The sequence below is a fragment of the Scyliorhinus torazame genome, chromosome 15, assembly GCF_047496885.1.
Source record: "Scyliorhinus torazame isolate Kashiwa2021f chromosome 15, sScyTor2.1, whole genome shotgun sequence".
Taxonomy (NCBI): Eukaryota; Metazoa; Chordata; class Chondrichthyes; order Carcharhiniformes; family Scyliorhinidae; genus Scyliorhinus; species Scyliorhinus torazame.
The window spans coordinates 113335074-113350063 of record NC_092721.1 but is presented as its reverse complement, the minus strand read 5'-3'; the positions used below and the strand labels follow the sequence as shown (position 1 = coordinate 113350063).

The 14990-nt window shown below is 43.9% G+C and overlaps 1 protein-coding gene across 11 annotated transcripts in view; it reads right to left on the bottom strand.

The window, feature by feature from the left end:
- tenm4 (teneurin transmembrane protein 4) overlaps positions 1-14990 on the bottom strand; it is a 3407721-nt gene that overhangs the window by 171712 nt on the left and 3221019 nt on the right. For 9 of the 11 annotated variants that reach the window (XM_072476554.1, XM_072476555.1, XM_072476556.1 and 6 more), the window contains one exon: positions 7262-7288. The exons of the other annotated variants lie outside the window; for them this stretch is intronic. In XM_072476554.1, coding sequence (XP_072332655.1) covers positions 7262-7288 — 27 coding nt within the window. The remainder of the gene's footprint in view (positions 1-7261; positions 7289-14990) is intronic. 11 annotated transcript variants of the gene reach the window in all.

The window sequence follows — 14990 nt, the reverse complement described above, 5'->3', positions numbered from 1 at the left end:
CACAAAGTATATCAATGTTCTGGATGTGGGGATTAAATGTAATATTTCCAAGTTTGCAGATGACATAAAACTAGGTGGGAGTGGGAGTTTGGCAGAGAATGCAAAAAACGTTTCAAGGGGTTTCCGAGAAGCTAAGTGAGTGAGTAAAAAATTGGCAGATAAAATACAATGTGAAAATATGTGCGGTTATCCACTTTGGTAGGAAAGACAGAATTACAGAGTATTTCTTAAACTATGAGAGATTGGGAAATGTTGAACTTCAGAGGAACTTGGGCGCCCTTATCCATGGGTTACTGAAACCTAACACACAGGTACTGCAAGCAATAAAGAAGGCAATTGAAATGTTGGCACGAGCAAGATAATTTGACGACAGGAGCAAAGATGACTTTGAGAAATTATATAGAGCTTTGGTGAGATGTCATCAGGTGTATTGTGTGCCGTTTTAGTCTCCTTATCACGGGTGGGGGTGGTGGGGTGCGGGGTTGGGGGTGGTGGAGGGGTGTGGAAATGGTGTGGTGCTGGGTGGGGAGGTGGAGTGGCTGTGTGGAGATGCTGGGATGGGGGTGTTGTGAAGATGGTGGGGTGCTGGGTTGGGAGGTGCAGGGGTGGTGTGGAGGTGGTGGGGTGCTCGGTGAGAAGGTGGAGGGGCAGTGTGGAGGTGGTGGGGTGCTGGGGTGTGGGTGGTGTGGAGATGGGAGGCTGGGGTGGGGGTGATGTGGAGGTGGTGGGGTGCTGGCTGGGGAGGTGGAGGGGCAGTGTGGAGGTGGTGGGATGCTGGGTGGGGGTGGTGTGGAGATGGTGGGGTGCTGGGTGTGGAGGTGGAGGGGTGCTGTGGAGGTGGTGGGAAGGTGGAGGGGCAGTGTGGAGGTGGTGGGATGCTGGGTGGGGGTGGTGTGGAGATGGTGGGGTGCTGGGTGGGGAGGTAGAGGGGTGCTGTGGAGGTGGTGGGAATGTGGAGAGGCGATGTGGAGGTGGTGGGATGCTGGGTGGGAAGGTGGAGGGGCAGTGTGGAGGTGGTGGGATGCTGGGTAGGGGTGGTGTGGAGATGGTGGGGTGCTGGGTGGGGAGGTGGAGGGGTGCTGTGGAGGTGGTGGGAAGGTGGAGAGGCAGTGTGGAGGTGGTGGGATGCTGGGTGGGGGTGGTGTGGAGATGATGAGGTGCTAGGTTGTGGGTGATGGAGGGGTGGTGCCATGCATGCCATTGGGACACCGCAATTCAACGGGGGCTCACTTGGCTCCCAGATGCTGATCACCTCCTTGGTGACTGCCCACTCTCTGGGCCTGCCAACCATAGAATTATCATAGAATTTACAGTGCAGAAGGAGGCCATTCGGCCCATCGAGTCTGCACCTCTTGGAAAGAGCACCCTACCCAAGGTCAACACCTCCACACTATCCCCATAACCCAGTAACCCCACCCAACACTAAGGGCAATTTTGGACACTGAGGGCAATTTATCATGGCCAATCCACCTAACCCGCACATCTTTGGACTGTGGGAGGAAACCGGAGCACCCGGAGGAAACCCACGCAGACACGGGGAGGATGTGCAGACTCCGCACAGACAGTGACCCAAGCCGGAATCGAACCTGGGACCCTGGATCTGTGAAGCAATTGTGCTATCCACAATGCTACCGTGCTGCCTGTATTCACCAGGTCCAATGCCCGCTGCTCTGTGGCTGTGAGGGGCCGCAGTTCTGACCGACCCCCTCCAGTCTGCTTTCTCTCTGCGAGTGTATGCTGCCTTCTCCTGGGGAATCTCACTTAAGATTCAATTTGTAGCAGACTGGAACTGTCCCTTCCCTGATTGCTTTAGAGGAATCTCCTTTATCTACACTATATTTTCAGCAATCCTAATTACCTGCCAGAATTTTTTTCAGGTTAAAATCTAGCTGCATTTCACAATTTCTTTCTCTGTTAGCTCAATTTCATCTTTACTTGGTTACTACAATTATAAACTTACAAAAATAGATCGACAGGAAATGACCCACTGGCCGACCCTGTTTGCCCATTAGAGTTGTCATGTTATCTGCATCATAATAAACACAACCTTGAACCCCACCTGTAATTTCCTGGGATGGGTGAAAAAAAAGATGGCAAACCTGTGCCAATTACGAAAAGAATATCTCCAAAATTCCTCGATGATTCCCTACGGTATTTTTTCTGCATTGTACTTATTTCATTCCTGCAGATGTATAGCCAAGAATTGAGAATTTTGATTCCCCCTAAGTTCGGTGATTCACCCAAGGGTCCCCCCAATATAATGCTCTTTCCACCGCATTCTTGACATCTGCAAAAAATTGGATTCATTGTCCTTTTCTATTTCATGCAACAAATGTCAACTTTACCTTGGGCAAATCTGTTTTCATCACTATCCATTCTTGTGATAATGTGTATATAACCTTTGGAGAATAGGGGCAAAATTCTCACCCAACGGCGGGATGTCCGCCGACTGGCGCCAAAGCCGGCGCCAATCAGACGGGCATCGCGCCGGCCCAAAGGTGCGGAAGGCTCCGCATCTTTGGCGGCCTAGCCCCAACATTGAGGGGCTAAGCCGACGCCGGAGGGATTTCCGCCCCGCCAGCTGGCGGAAATGGCGTTTGTTTCCCCGCCAGCTGGCGCGGAAATGCGGCGCATGCGCGGGAGCGTCAGCGGCCGCTGTCAGTTTCCCAGCGCATGCGCGAAAGCGTCAGCGGCCGCTGTCAGTTTCCCGCGCATGCGCAGTGGGGAGAGTCTCTTCCGCCTCCGCCATGGTGGAGGCCGTAGCGGAGGCGGAAGGGAAAGAGTGCCCCCCCGGCACAAGCCCGCCCGCGGATCGGTGGGCCCCGATCGCGGGCCAGGCCACCGTGGGGGCACCCCCCGGGCTCAGATCGCCCTGCGCCCCCCCAGGACCCCGGAGCCCGCCCACGCCGCCTGGTCCCGCCGGTAAATACCAGGTTTGATTTACGTCGGCGGGACAGGCAATTCCTGGGCGGGACTTCGGCCCATCCGGGTCGGAGAATCCAGCGGGGGGTCCCGCCAACCGGCGCGGCCGGATTCCCGCCCCCGCCCAATCTCCGGGAGCGGAGACTTCGGCGGTGGCAGGATTCACGGCGGCCAACGGCCATTCTCCGACCCGGTGGGGGGTCGGAGAATGACGCCCTAGATGCTTTACCAAATTATTTTAATAAGCAGCTATGTTTTACCTGTATTCACAAATGGAAATTATTGAATTAAATAAATTTATTGAACGTTACATAAACTACAAAAAAGTGTCACACATGAACGAATAAAAAAAAAGTTCTTAAAAACAATCACTTCCGGTCATATATTCTTCCAATGCTTCACTGTACTTTTGATGGCACTAATTAAAAGGCAAGAAACAGCAACAATACAACTTAAATTTGTGAAGAAAGCAAAATACTTTGAATGCTGAAGATCTGAAATGAAAAGAGAAAATGCTTGAAAAACTCAGCAATTCCGTCAGCATCTGTGGAGAGAGAAACAAAGTTAACGCTTTGAGTCCAATATTATATTTCGAAGCAGCCATATTGGACTCGAAACACTAGTTTCTCGCTCCACAGATGCTGCCAGACTTGTTGCGGTTTTGCAGCACTTTCTGTTTAATTTTGTGACTGTAGTTCAGTTCATGTTGGTATAGATGTTTGAAACCAACACTTTTTACTGTTTGTTCAACACAATGACTCAACCTAAATTCAACAATAGTGAAGTTATTAACTTAAAATGTATCAGGATTATTTCGCTTGACAATATCAGTGTTTTGCACCATTGTATCCTCAAAATAATTACTGGCTTTCTTTCGGGAAAGAAACCACCTATCTCCATTATGTAAACTGAGAACGCATGGTTCATTGTAAGATGCTCATCAGTAAAATGTGAAGGTATTAAACTGGACCAGTCATTTTCAAAGTCAGGGTCGTGACCCACAGGTGGATCGCAGGCGGGTGTCGGGAGGGTCGCGGAGCCATCCATCGCGGCGTTCCCGATCGCGGGACTTAATGCACAACTGCTGCGGCAGCCGGCTTTTAAAAATGCCGGCTGCGACCAGCTTTAAAATGACGGCCGCAACAGGCTTTCAAAATGTGGGCGGCTGTGCGTGCGTGCCCACTCATCAGTGCGCATGCCCGCAGTCCAGCAAGAAACACCGCCTTCTCCTGTCGTCAGCGCACTGACCCAGGAGAAGAGTTTTTTAAAAATTCAATGTAGTCTTCCTGCCTGAAGCAACGGCAGAGAGCAGGTCACCCGCCCCGAACACTGACGTCACGTGCTCTGGGCGTGATTATGATTCCTCCATTTTGTCAGCAGCAAACAAGCAACATGACTGTAAAATTTAAAATGGGTCGTTTTGTAATAAGGAAGAATAAAATGGGCCAGAGACACAAACACGCCAGGATATCACAACTAAACCTGCTGGAGAGAATGGTTCAGGAGAATCCACAGCAGGACAAAGCAGTGTTGATGTGAGCTGTTCAGGAGGGTCCACAACAGGACAAGGCTGTGCTGGTGTGAGCTCCAGGACCTCTGATGGACAACCCATACAGAAATGTAACATTGAATGACAAAACAAGTGAGATCATGAGGACCAAGCAGGCTCACCTGTCGGATTTAAAGGAAGCAAAAATAGTGGGTCGCAACGTTCGGCCGGCGTGGGTCATGACGGCTGGCTGGCGTGGGTCCCGAAGGTTGGCCGGTTGGCAAAAATGGGCCCGCGGGAAAAAAGTTTGAAAAACACTGAACTAGATAACCCTTGAAAATGGGTGAGCGGATTGTGGGTACTAGATTAACTAACGTCTGCTCATTACATTGAAGCTCGCACAGTAAATTGGTGGTACCAACTGTTCTAAATTATTGTTGCGTGCATCCTGTGTTACCCGTGCTGTTCCGTGACTGATTACATCAATTGGGGGTCCACTATTCTAGATGGTTCGTGTTACTCAAATGCAGCCTGCATTTCTTAAAGGAGAGGAGCAAGAAGTGGTGGGAGTCCTTTGTGAATTGAATGGTGCTCCAGCTGTATTAAAGAATGACTGAACTTGCACCAAGGTTTACTGATTATGCATGGGTGGCCTTGGTACAGGCTGTCTCTGTTGAAGCTTGCCCTACTTCAATGGCACCCTCTTCCTTCTCACGACAGCTCCTGCTGGTGGCTAGCATCGCCCACTCTGAGAAGGCAGAGGCAGCAATGTCCACGGACCATGCTGAGTGGGCCTCCCGATGATGGAATCATCCACCGTCGTTAATTGGATGGTGAGCACAGAGGCATCTTCTTAATTGGCCATGTCACACCACTTGGTTTCTCGGGTCCTGATCTTGAATTAATCCTAACATTGGAATTGGAATGCTAGTATAAAATTCAGCCCAAACTGACACACTTCCCTCCATCATGCAAGAGAAGGTGACACTTAACAGGAGATAGTGGATAAGAGCTGGAGAGCACAAGCACAATTGCATGTTTTAACCCCGATGGAGGATATAGTGTTAGCCAGCATGAAGGGGAGCAACACCGAGGTCTTGGCCTCTTCTCCCTCATCCCAAAATCTCTATGACTGAGAAGTGTAAGCGTACACTTCTTACTTTCTTCTCTTCCCTCACCATAACTCAACCCTGTCCATTTTTCATTTTAGACACTCAAGAACAGAAACCTTCCTAGTCAGAAGTTATGGAGTTAAGATGAAGAGTCACCATCACTCAGTCTTACACTTGCAGCCACCAGCTCAGAGACTAACACTGCATATTTTAGAGGCTATAATGGGAGAATCTGCATTCGGTGAGATCCAGGACACTAGTTTGCATGAGCCAGGGAGATATTGTATTTGTAATGCATACAAACTCTTTTTATCAATTTGGAGTCCTGCACGCTTCTCATTGGAAATACATATGCATATCTTCGACCCCATTTTTGACTCTTAGTTGGCCGCATAGTGCCTTACAAATGGGTGCTTCTTGGTGCAGTTTAGTTCCCAAACTATGGAAGATGCAACATATCTGCTAAAAGCCTCAAACAGCTGCTGTTCACAACAAAACACATACAATTTCCTTTTCCTTTAAAAAATGTGTTACATTGTTTTGCAGGGTTCTGTGTAATTTTCATTCATCAATAAACTAGTCACAAAAAACATCTCTAGTTCCTTTCAGCAGCAACAAGTAGAATTCAATATCACAATAATATTATACTGAAATTTGTATTTTTTGTTCAGGATTGTAGAAGCATGTTTCCCTAATTTTGTTCAGGCATTAATGAATATAGCTAAGGATTGAAAAATCAAAGAAGAAAAGGCTGACGTACACAACAGGATGGAAGGTATCTATAAAAAGAAAGGATGGGTAACTACTTCAGGAGCAAACCTTTCATCAGAGCTGGGCACTCTAGACAATCGCTATATTCGTCTGTAATTTTTCTGACTGTGGAACAGTAGTTCTGCTTGCCAATGAAGTGTACAAGAGATTGAAACAATTGACCAACAGCAAGCTCAACAAACAATTTTGAAAATCAAGTAGTTTATGAAATTGCCCTTGATGGATTATATAACTACATACAGGTTTCCCTAATGTGAATTTGTGAAATTTTTCACCATCAATTCAAAGATTTATTAGGTCTGTATATTTTTGATCTTTGATTAAGTACAGATGCTGGAGAAACAGTTAAAATGTAATCGAACACCTGAAGTTTGAGGCAAGTGGGGTGGACAACCAGTCCTCCTGATAAATATTAATTTGTTAGGATTCTACACACGTGAATCTATTATAATTGTTGAGCCACATATGACAAAACTTCACACTAGACACTTGCATAATTTGGGAGGCTTAAATATCAGCCTTTGAAGTAACTCGTATTTTCAACAATCACAGCACGATTGCTTGGTTCTCTCCATTCTCATACTTTAGATGCATGCGTCTATTAAATTTTGGAAGGAGAATGGAAACGTCAAAATCTATGGGCATGTTTGCAGCAACATTTCTTCCGGTTCTCCCTGAGGAACCCAAGTGAGCCCAAAGTAATTCATGATGGATTAAAACCTTGGGTCAATGGCATGATTGCAATTACAATTTGCTGGAATATTATCAATGGAAAAATAAAATAGTTTTGAAGTACAGTAACTACAGCAACAGGTCATATTACAACTGAAGGCAATGAATAAACCTAAGTAGATCACAGAAGACTGATAAAACATTCTTGTAACAGCGACAGAATTATAAATTCTAAAAGGTGAACTTTGAATCACATCATGAACAGTTTACTGAAGACATAGGAATAAAACCATACCTTTCACTACCTTATCCAGATAGTGAGCTTGAGAGATAAAGCAGAAAGGGCATTCAGGAAAGGTTGAAAAAAGAACATTCCTACAAGCTAAGAGACATTAAAGGTTAATCAATTATCACAAAACAAAAAGAAAAGTAGGACATAGAAAAAGGCAGGAAAGCAATGTCAAGAAACAACATGGTAACAAAAGGTTTGTGTCATTTTCGTTTTCGGTGGCATGGCTTCATCTTCAGCGCTGTTTTTATATTTTTCACTCAGTAAAAATATGAATGAAACCTCAAGGTTGGGACTACAGTTCTGTGGTGACATTTCACTGCCAGAAAAACTTCACCCAACACAAAATGCCCAACTGAATAAAACTGAGGTACAGATTATCCAACTTTCCAAGCACAAACTATTGAGATCATTGTTGGTACAAAGTATTTTCACTATACAAAGTGCGATGCACTTGAAAGCACTTGTGGCAAAGGCAATAAAGGTAATACAGGGCTATTGGGATAGAGTGGGGGAATGGGACTGATTGGAATGCTCTACGGAGAGCCAGCATAGTGGCCTGAATGGTCTCATTCTGTGCTGTAATGACTGCACAACAATGACCATAATTTGGAGTGGAATTGTGACTTGTGTTACATGTAGGAAATCCGAATAATATGTTCATGTCATAAAAATCCTTATTATACACTACTTTCCACAAGATTTCAAATATTAAATTTGCATTCCCAACATATTTTTCCTTTTATGTCTGAACCCTTTTAACAAAATGAAATTCTTCTTTACTCTTGTTTACAGGACATTTTTGAAATCACCAAGAAAATGCTGTGATCAATCTCTGATGATCACAGAATACTACAGTGCAGAAGAGGCCCTTCGACCCATTGAGTCTGCACCTACGCATGGAAGGCCCTGACCTGCCTACTTAATCCCACTTGCCAGCACTTGACCCATAGTCTTGAATGTTAATGGCATGCCAAGTACTCATCCAGGTACTTTGTAAAGGATGCGAGGCATCCCACCTCTACCACCGTCCCAGGCAGTGCATTCCAGACGTCCCCACTCTCTGGGTAAAAAAGCTTGTCTTTAAATCCCCTCTAAACCTCCCACCACTCACTTGGAATTCCTTGTAACTGACTCTTCAACTAAGGGGAACAGCTGCTCCCGATCCACTCTGTCTCTGCCCCTCAGAATCTTGTACACCTCAATCAGGCCACCCCTCAGTCTTCTCTGCTCCAGAGAAAACAACCCAAATCTATCCAACCTCTCTTTATAACTTAAATGTTCCATCCCAAGCAACATTCTGGTGAATCTTCTCTGCACCCCCTGCAGTGCAATTACATCCTTCCTATAATGTGGCGGCCAGAACTTCGGTACTCCAGCTGTGGCCTCACCAAAGTTCTATACAGCTTCATCAGGACCTCCATGCTTTTGTAATCTATGCCCCAATTGATAAAAGCTAGTGTCCCATATGCCTTTTTCACTACCCTATTAACCTGTTCTTCTGCCTTCAGAGATCTATGGACAAACACGCCAGGGTCCCTTTGTTCTACAAAATTACTGCTTCCGAAGTGTATCACCTCACACTTCTCAGGGTTAAATTCCATCTGCCACCTATCATTTGACCATCCCATCTATATCTTCCTGGAAGCCAAGGCACTCAACCTCACTGTTAACCACCCGGCCAATCTCTGTGTCATCCAACTTACTGATCCTACCCCCCGCATAGTCATATATGCCATTTATATAAATGACAAACAATAGGGGGCCCAACACAGATCCCTGTGGAATGCCACTAGTCACTGGCTTCCAGACACTAAAGCAGCCATCTATCATCACTGTCTATCTCCTACCGCTAAGCCAACTATGAATCCACCTTATCAAATCATCCTATATCCCATGTGTATTTGCCTTCTTAATAAGTCTCCCATGTAGGATCTTGTCAAAGGCTTTGCTGAAATCCATGTAAACTACATCAACTGCACTACCCTCAGTTTAAGACAGCAGTTTCCAAACCACATGGCGTTGCAAGCTCTCTCTTCTTCAAGGCAACAATACCGAGACTCTGGCTGGCTTCACTGACTGCTTGTCACCAATTGACAAGGGGTAGATGCTGATTCCAAGCTGCTCTCTGACCTCAGAAAACCTTTTTAGTGGTGAGTGCCGCATGGGCCCGGGACATTTGTGTGCCAATTTGGGACAGACAGAGGCAGACAAGTGGAACACAATTTGGGACAAACCAGGAGGCTATGCAGCTGAGCTGGAAGGTGAGTGCTGGCTTCTAACTTTACAAGGCTTCAGCTCCTGTTGTCCTTACTCCTTACTCCAGCCTGGCGACTCTGCTTTGCTGTCACTTTAACTGGACCAAGAGGTGGCAAGGAGGGAGGGGATGGGGGATGATGATGAAAGAGGGGCTGATTACTGTATTTAGGGTTGTTGGGGAAAGGGGCTTCACTGCCACTGGGGAATGTGGAGCGCTTGGCTGAAAACTATATGTAGACATAAAATGTTAGCTTTGTACAAAGTATTTTAAAAACACAGGTTTTCTAATGTTTATGATTTATTATTATATGTTGATCTATAATATGTGAACTTTAATAATTATGTTGCTTTATTGCTGTTTCGGCTTTGATGAGGTATCATGGGTGATGTCAATTTTCATGTTCTAAAATGGGATCACATTGGAAAACAGTTTGGGAGCACTGGTTTAAGGGTATGGTGTCTGTGAATGATATCCATGCTGGAGATGATCGCTCAGATTGATGAAGCCACAGTGCTAGCCACTTGTGCTACTGTGCTGCAAAATGGGATATATCTTTGTTAAGAGGTATGAAGTATCTCCTTAAATTCCTGCCACTGCTGATCTATCACCTCACCATTTTACCTATTCCCTCAGTTCACGGTAGCCAACTTTGTCTTCCTACCTTTATATTATCTTTATTTAACTTACAGAACTCCTACCTTTATATTACCTTCATTTAACGGAAGAGAGAGAGAGCACATAGCTTGGAGTTCTGTAATTGCTGATGCTTTTCAGGGTGGAAATGGAACGATGATGATGAGCCACAAGTGATTCAGATTAAAATGTTGTTATGTAATCCAGAAACATAGTAAATGATCCTCTAGATAAGAGTGATCATAACATGACAGAATTTCACATTCAGTTTGAGGGCAGGATTTGGGTCTGAAACGGGTGCCTTCAGTTAAATAAAGGTAATATAAAGGTAGGAAGACAAAGTTGGCTACCGTGAACTGAGGGAATAGGTAAAATGGTGAGATGATAGATCAGCAGTGGCATAAATTTAAGGAGATACTTCATACCTCTTAACAAAGATATATTCCATTTCAAGGGAAAGAGTCTGAAAAAAAGGATGCACTTCGTGGCCAACCAAACAAGTGAATGATGCCATCAAATTGAAAGAAAAGGTGTGCGATGCTGTGAAGTTTTGTGGTAGGCCAGACATTTTAGAAACCAACAAAGGATGACGAAAAACATAATAAAGAGGGAGGAACTAGAATATGGGAGTAAACTAGGAAGAAATAGAAAGACAGGCAGTAAACTTTCAAATATATAAAAACAAGAGAGTAGCTGAAGTGATTGTTGTTATCTTAGAGGATGAGACTGTAGAACTCATAATGGGAAATATGGAAATAGAAGCGACTTTGAACAGTATTTTATATCTGTTACGGTGGAAGACACAAAAGCATTCCGTTACTAATAGGATAAAATCATGCAGCAAAAGAGAGGGAGAAACTTAAAACAATCTATTACGAGAAAAAGAGTAAACAAATGGGACTAAAGGTTGACAAGTCCCCTGCACCTAATGCCTACATCCTAGCGTATTAAAAAAAGTGTTTGTAGAGATGGTGGATGGTAATCTTCCAAAATTCCCTAGATTTTGGAAAGGTCCAATGCAGATTAGAAAACTGTAAATGTAACACCTCTATTTAAGAAAGAAGGGTGCGAGAAAGCAGGAAACTAGCCCAGTTAACCTACCAGCTGTCACTGCGAAAATGCCAGGATCCATTCTAAGGTAAGGAGCAGCAGGGCATTTAGAAAATCAAGCAGAGTCAACGTGGTTTTACGACAGGGAAATCATGTTTGACAAATTTATTAGAATTCTTTGAGAATGTAACAATCATGGTGGATAAAGGGAGACCAATAGATGCAGTATATTGAGATTTCTAAAAGGCATTTTGATAAGTTGCCACATAAAAAAGTTACTACACAAATTCATACTACTTGAGGTAATATGTTAGCATGGATAGGGGAATAGTTAAATGAGGAGGAAACAGTCATCTGCATTTTCAGAATGGCAAGCGCTTGGCACCCATCATCCTGAGAGTCAGCAAGGAATGCATTCCTGCTGACTCCGACAGTCCCACTGCCATTTCAGGCTCTAATAAGCATTAATGGGCAGCAGACGACATTTCCATCCACACTTGGACAGGCTTTCCCTCTTGGGGTAAAGTCAGCCAATCAGATTAGCCAATGGCTATCCAGGTATCCAAGCACAGTGCAGCAGAAGCTGGGAGAGGTACTGCAGCAATATGTCTGAGACTAAGTCTCGGGGTCACTGTACTGGTGAATACCAGAGTTTCTGGGCCGGGAGGTTAGGAGATATCCTGGGGAATTGGTCGAGGGTGGCGGAGAGACCTAGGTGTCAGGGAGGAGGCTGGGAGATGGGTTGTGGTGGAAGGAAGGAAGGGAGGGCCGGAGTTCCCCGGTTCCTGAGGGGAGGGTGTTCCTAATCTGGAGGTCTTCCAATTGAGGCACATCCCCCTTCCTGTATGTCGCATCATCAACCCGTGTCTGGGTTGGCGAGATACCAGAGGGAATCCTGTCCATGCTATTTTATGCTTCCCTTCCCCGCCTCAGAACCTGCCAGGCTGGGAGTGTAACATTCTGGCAGAAAGTGGTGATAAATGGGAGATTTTCATATTGGCGAACAAGTGAATTGTGGCCAACTTCGCTGAGAATATAAAAACAGGTACAAAAGCAGACTGTAAGGAGAACATAAAGAATCTGTACAGGTATATAGATAGGTAAATGAATGGGCAAAACACTGTCAGACGATGCTTAATGGGAGAAATGGGGTACCCGCTTTGCTCGGAAGAATAGCAATGCAGAATATTTTTTAAATGGAGAAAGTGTTTGCAGAATGCTATGGTAGAGAGGAACCTGCATGTCCTCGTACACAAATCACAAAAGTTTGGCCTGCAAGCACAGTAAATAATTAGGAATGTAAATGGATATTAGCCTTTATTGCAAGAAGGATGGGGGATAAAATCAGGGAAGTCTTGATACAACTGTACAGGGCATTGATGACATCACACCTGGAGTACTGTCTTGGTTATCTTATTTAAGGAGGAATGTGCTTGTACTAAAGGCAGTTCAAAAACGTTCACTAGGCTGATTTCTCCAATGAGGAAAGATTGAGCAGGTTGGGTCTGTATTCATCGGAGTTTACAAGAATGAGAGGTGTGCTTATTGAAACATATAAGATTCTGAGGAGGTTTGATAGGGCAGATGCTGAGAGAATGTTTCCCCTTGAGGTCAAATCTAGAATTAGGGGACACATTTTCATAATAAGGGATCTCCTATTTAAAATGGAGATGAGGGAGAATTTCTTGTTTCAGAGGATCAATCATCATTAGAATTCTCTTCTGATAGAACAGTGGAGCCTGGGTCATTGAATATATTCAAGAGTTAGACAGATTTCTGAACTACGAGAGAGTCAAAGGTTAGGCAGGAAAGTGGGCAATCAGATCAGCCGTGATCTTATTGAATGGAGGAGCCAGGTTTGAGGGGCCAAATGTCTACACCTGGTTCTATTTCTTACGTTCTTACATAGCAATGATTTAAAAATACCGAATGCAGAAATGTATTGAACCAAAGAAAAATACTTTCAGTGTCAGAAGGATTAACATCTCATATATGGATAAGCCTTTTGAAGCACTACATATCCCATGTGAATTTGAAGTAACTATTCCAAGTGCCCATAAAGATTCCATCAATCTGGGGGAGAACTGCTCAAAAAGCCACATGGAAAATTAGCCTTTTGGTTAATATAAAGGGGAGGAAGTTTTGCTTCAGTTGTACAGGGACTTGATCACATCTCATTTTGACTCGTGAGTTCCAAGCTTGGCACCAAACCTCACAAGAGACATTCTAGACTTTGAGTGGGTACAGCAAAATTCACCGGGGTTATGCTGGTGCTTAAAGGTTAACGTATAAGGATGGAGTACATAATTTAGCTAAGATTGCTTTATGTTCAGAAGATTTATGAGTGATCTGATGTTGAAAATGATGAAGGGATTTAGTATAGAGAAACTATTTACTCTGGTGGTGAAGAATCTGCAGAAGTGGACTAATCCTAAAGTTAAACCTGGACCATTTGGAAATGTAGGAATGCTTTTTCACACAATTCTTATAAAAATCTGGAAATCTCCCTACTAGAATGTTCTGGATGCTTGGTCAGTTGATTTTTCCATATTGAAATTGAAAGAGTTTTATTAAATAAGGATTATTGAGGAGGATAAATTCAATGGAGGTACAGATCACCTATAAGCTAATTCGAGATAGAACAGGCTCACGGGATGGATGGTTTTCTTGTATCCCAATGTTGTCCAATGTAATTAAGGATATCAAAAGAGGAACAGAGCATACCAAAGTAACATCTAGATTAGGCACTCGCACATCCAAGTAGATATTTGGTATCTTTTGAATTTGATAAGTATTGTGGAATTTGTCCCCTTGGCATCAGAATCACTGATTACTTAATCATGTGTTTAGTATTCAATGAAAATGCAATTTGAATAGAAAAATATCCAGAAACCTGGGGCGATAAATCAGGTGGACTAGTCCCCCTCCCCCAACCCCTGCTAACTGACGTGTGTACGTAAAGTTTGGCGTGATAATACGGGTAGGCAATCCAATGTCGTCACATCAATCTCCAATATTACGGAAGGCAAGTGTGTGAGGAAATTGAAATCCATCGACCATTTTTATATAAACAGTTCCCAAGCAATTGAGCTTGATAATTACCCATTGTATGAAATGTTTCATTGACCACTCCATTTTTCAGGCATCAGATAGGATTGCTTTACACCTGGTATGAGGGGTTGGCCAAGAGGAGAAGTAGAGGCCTGCCAATTGGGCCATGGCTGGATGTAGCTGGTGAAGGTGGCAGCATTTGTATGCTTTTTTGATTTAATTTATTCACTGAAAACTGTAAAATCCAGCCCCTTTTTTGAACGGCACTCTGCCTGTATATCTAACTCTTGGCTCCACAACTTTTTTTGAAGAGATTTCATCATGTCAGTACCAGTTCTTGTTATTGAAAGAACATGTTATATGTCGATTGAAACAAGATAATGTGCAAATAATCAATACTAAAAATAAATGATGCACTCCTCTGAAAATCTCTACACATTAAACAGTTAAGCAACAAGATGCTACTGTTGCCCATCTCACATTAGGCTTGATGTTTTCAGATGTAAACATCACCATTAGTTTTGATTTTACATTTCATTGACACAAAACCAGCATTTTATGTTGCTTTAGAGGAGAAATGTGTCACATTCAGAAATGTGACACATTTATGCCCATTTGTAAAGCAAGTCACATATTGACACAAATAGAACAAGAGATAAAGAAAATATTCATGCAAAGACTAAAACACAAATAGAAAGTGGGAATAATATTAGCCATTGTCTGTAGAGGTTGACAATGAGA